At 38.2% G+C, this 5,072-nt stretch overlaps 1 protein-coding gene across 2 annotated transcripts in view; it reads right to left on the bottom strand.

The window, feature by feature from the left end:
* LOC106879984 (dehydrogenase/reductase SDR family member 6) overlaps positions 1–5,072 on the bottom strand; it is an 89,963-nt gene that overhangs the window by 31,287 nt on the left and 53,604 nt on the right. For both annotated transcript variants that reach the window (XM_014929757.2, XM_014929756.2), the window contains exon 5: positions 4,099–4,207. In XM_014929757.2, coding sequence (XP_014785243.1) covers positions 4,099–4,207 — 109 coding nt within the window. The remainder of the gene's footprint in view (positions 1–4,098; positions 4,208–5,072) is intronic.

The raw sequence follows: 5,072 nt of genomic DNA on the forward strand, positions 1-5,072 counted from the left end.
ATATATATATATATATATATATATATATATACGTAAACATATATTTATATAAATGTTTTATATCAAAGACAAGGATATAAAGGTTCACAGTGAACTGCTACCAACACGAACTCCCAATCGCACACAGCCAAAATGCACAGATGATAACACCTGTATTAACAACACAATAAACTTGTCCGCGAAGAGACTGAACAATAAACACGACCAAGACGAACACAACAACGAACCGTCACCACTACATGGAGATGCGGCAACCAGTTATGATCTCACAAAAACAAAAAAAAGTGTGGAATATAAAACACTAAAATCGCAGCTTCACTACTTATATACATACGGCACTGCATGAGTGAATAACACCAACACGAGTTGGGAAAAACCCCACCGACCTGATGTTATCCGTGATCGACAAAATTGCGAGAGAACAAGCGGCTCAAATCCAAGCACCTAACTTTAAGACAATAAATTTCCAGCTATATAGTGCCGCATTAACCCTGCACCAACAGATGAGAGTAAGAGAGACCGATCCAAAAAATAATACTGAGCCAAAGTGGATTACCTCCCTCCTAAATAACATTAACGACTCAGGAAAAATGGGATAGTTGGATACTTTCATAAAATGCTAGGATAAAAATAAGTTCACGAATCCCCAGTTACGACTCCATGATAGATTCTCCAAATTGTATAGGAACTGCGGCCGAGAAACATTCACAGGCAATCGTATCACCCTCAAACACGATCTACGAGCGGTAAGTGAAAAACTTCGTTATAGTGAAAAGTTGCATGAGCGAAAAATGATAAAACGAAAGTTTGCTCGAAACTACAAGCTGTATATCGGAGTATGAAAGGCGATATCATCAAGGTAGTAAATATTCCTCCTTGGAAGACCTAGCGTCAATCTTGCCGGGAATTTGGAATGTAAACAAAGAACCGCAATGCAGCATGGTTAAACGACCTACGAATTGAGTATCGTGTAAATGACTTTCCCAAAACATACAATATCACCAGTGAAACACTCCTGATGGTTATTATGATCTAAAAGTAGGATACTGGTACAAAAAGCTCATGCTCTCCAAGGAAATTCTCAAGAACTTGTTTTAAAAAATGGATGCTGAGCTAGATATACCAGATTGGCTGATGGTTGTATGGACTACTCTTATCCTCAAGAACAAAGAGACCCAATTGACAAAAACCTATAGGCCCATAGAATGCTTGAATGTTATGTAAGAATCGTACACAGGTTGTCTGAATATATTTCTCCAAGACTACTGCCAAACAAATGGCGTGATAACTGAAGAGGAAGAAAGGCGTCTAGGGCTGTACTGAACAGATCCTCCTCAACAAAGATGTCCTTAAGGAAACCAAGCAACATCACCATAATCTCTTAACAATGTGGTTAGACTACAAGAAGACGTCCGACTCTTTACCTCACTCTTGGATGATAGAATCACTACACCTTGCCAAAGTACGAGCTGCTATAGTGAATACTATTGGAAGATTGACAACAACATGGTCCACACAGTTATCACTGACAACAACTAGAGCAATACCTATTGTTACAGACAGAATTAGGCTATCAGCAGGTATATTCCAGAGTGATAGTTTATCTGTAATTTTGTTTGTGCTGGCAGAGAATCCTTTATCAGCCCTGTTATCAAAATGCCAAGGCTATATGCTGGGATGTGCTGAAAAGAATAAAATTAATGTCACATACACATTTTGTTGTTATATTTTGGTGATATGATCAACATTAGAGACAATTAGAACTAGTTACAACATTCTCACGAGACATAGGAGTCAAGTTTGGCCAAGAAAAATGCTCATACATGATAGTCAACCGTGGAAAGATTGTCGACCAAGCAGTGAACATGTACAACAACGACTTATCTATCTCCCCTATCTTTAGTGATGAAAGTTACAAGTGCCTTGGAATCGATGAGAATGTTCCATGCATTGGTGCAGTGGCTAAAGCCAGAATAACAAAAGAGTACTTCTGTAGACTCCGGAAAATATGGAACTCAGAAGTGTCTGCATTTAACAAGACCATGTCTCACAATGCTTTTGCAGTACCAATGCTAGTACCAACATTTGGGATATTAGACTGGACACTCACTGAGATACGCAACCTGGACATCAAAACCAGAAAAGTACTAACCACTACCGGCAGCTTTTACTCTAAAAGTGACACCGATAGTATCTATGTGAGACGAAGTGATTGCGGTAGAGGCATAAGGTCAGTCCATATGGCCTTTGAATGTCGCATTGTATCACTCAGACAACATCTGCTGAAAAGTAAAGAAAGAAATTAGTACATTCCATGCATACTCAAAAGTGAGAGCAACAACATCTTCAGAGTTGGAGAACTACTGTGCAGGTACTCTGAGAATACAGCTGTCTCATGCAACCCAAATGAGGCTGGACAAGCCTACCTAAACAAAAATTTGGAGAAGGAGGTATCATAACAGCAAAAAACAGTGCATAGATATATATTCCATAAGACAGAGGGCAACAACAGTATTGACAGGAACAGTAGCCTCTCCTGGATCTGTGATAGATACATTGCATCCCACCAAAAAGAGTGTCTTCACTATCCAGGAACAAGAGATAGCTACTAAATACCCCTTAAAAATGAGACAAAGATACCACAAACCCTCCACGTTGTGATAAAAAATGTCGGCTCTGCTATATCACCTACATCATCATCAGCTGCCCCAGAATGTCTACGAGACACTACCTGCCTCTGAGGCATGATACAGATGCAAAGACTATTTGCAATGTTATCCGAAGGGACTACCCCACTGATGTATGCATCAAAGGCATGCGAAAATCAGCCAGCTGGTATTCAGCCTTTTAAAACAAAGAATACTGGTTGAACACCCCAATAGAAACATCAATTCGGTTCAAACATAACGAATCTGATATTGTTCTGTGGGACAGGGAACAAAAGTTATGCACAGCTATAGAGGTCAGCTGTCCAGTAAATGTTAATGTATAATCAAAAGTCCAAGGAAAAGAGAACATTTATGGCAAATTAATGCAGAACTTACAGATCTTGTGCCCTGACTATGAATTCTCACTTAGGTTTTGTACTAACAAATTTGTAAAAAAAGAAAAAACAAAAGCAAAACAAAAAAAAATAACAGAAATACTCGGTTTCACGGAGAAAGAGCAAAAGAAATCCAGTCTATTAGTGGCACAGTAAAAATTTGCAAGGCATTCCAAAGAGTGGAACAGTAAAAACATGCCAAACTTTCCTCAAGTTTGAAATGTTACTGTTTTTTATTATCTACATTCCAACGATGGGGTCTTGTATCTTTGTTAGAAACCAGAGTAAGAATTCAAATGATAAAACGAAAAGAGAACATACATACATACAGAAGCAGGCGTGGCTGTGTGTTAAAAAGTTTGCTTCCCAACTACATGGTTCCGGGTTCAGTCTCACTGTGAAGCACCTTGGGTAAGTGTCTTCTCCTATAACTTCGGGCCGACCAAAGCCTTGTGAGTGGATTTGGTAGACGGAAACTGAAAGAAGCCCGTCGTATGTGTGTGTGTGTGTGTGTGTGTGTGTGTATCTTTGTGTCTGTGCTTGCCCCCCCCCCACCGCTTCACAACCGGTGCTGGTGTATTTATGTCTCCGTAACATAGCGGTTCGGCAAAGAGACCGATATGATAAGTACTAGGCATAAAAAATTAAGTCCTGGAGTCGGTTCGTTCGATTAACACCCTTCAAGGCAGCGATGCACCGCTATGGCCAAAGTCAAATGATTGAAACAAATAAATTTAAAAGATATACATATATCGCTTCTAATTAACGATCAGCCATTGTTGTCAAAAAAGAATGAGCAGTGCCGATGATCGTTTGCAAGACATTCAAGCCTGAAAAAATATGGGGCTTATTCCGAATGCTTGGCACCGAGTGAACATAGCTAATGACACTCAAAGGCCAGGTGATTATACAAAGCAGAGAGACAATCCTGCCTCTGGAATTTATGCTCACAAGTGTCATGTCAACTCAACAGAAGCGAATAATGTAAAATATTCATGACCATTACTACTAAAATCAGATTAAAAACTTTAAAATATACAAAGAAATAAACGCACCTTAGGAATAAATTCTGAGCAAACGCGATAAACACTTTTTACGTTAAGATCAAAACTCGAATCCCACGATTTTTCGTCACATTCCAGCAATGTCCCGTTATGTACAAACCTAGAAAAGAAGAATCATCATAAAAAATATTTAAATTATGATCAAGAGGTTGTGGTTCTTTATGTATGTGCATCGGGTGCTTACCGAATTTTTAACGAATTTTTAATTGATTAATAGCGACATTACATCATTAGAAAAAACCGTTTTCATCAGGTGAATACTTGAACAGCAACATTCAAAAGCCAACATTTTGTGCAACTTCATGATTCTAACACCATTGTTGATCATAAAAATGAATTTGCTAGTTCAGTTTGATAGTATTATAGGAGAAAATAACGTGATGTCAGACGTGAATAGGAGGTAACGAAGATTTGTAGAATGAAGGAGATTAGAGGATGGGATGGGGGTATCAGATAGTGAAGCATCTCCCCACTACAATTAAGATAGAGTTAGTTTCTTTTATCTTTTACTTCTATTCGGCAAGAGGTTTTGGGGTTAAATACAAAAGGTAAGGTCACCCAGTTATTTATGTATTTATGTATTTATTTGTTGTGTACACATTTTATTCTTCCACCTGACCCGGTACCTTATCATTTAAGTGCCTGATTCACTCAAATCTTGATCTGTTACATATATATATATATATATATATATAATACAAAGAATATATATACATGGATACACACATATATATGTACATACTTACATCTACATGTGTATATATATGCATATCAGGGTACATGACGTTAGAACAATGAACTACAGACAACGGAACGAACACATAGGAAAACGGAAAGCCACTTGGAATATCCATTCATCAGCTGTCTCTATTCTAACTAGACGTTTCGAAGATAAGACAGAACGTACTCTAGAATAGTCTCTTCCTGAGTAGTGGATCAACCCACTACACAGAGGATTCCAAGGT

The sequence above is a fragment of the Octopus bimaculoides genome, chromosome 21 (genome assembly GCF_001194135.2).
Source record: "Octopus bimaculoides isolate UCB-OBI-ISO-001 chromosome 21, ASM119413v2, whole genome shotgun sequence".
Taxonomy (NCBI): Eukaryota; Metazoa; Mollusca; class Cephalopoda; order Octopoda; family Octopodidae; genus Octopus; species Octopus bimaculoides.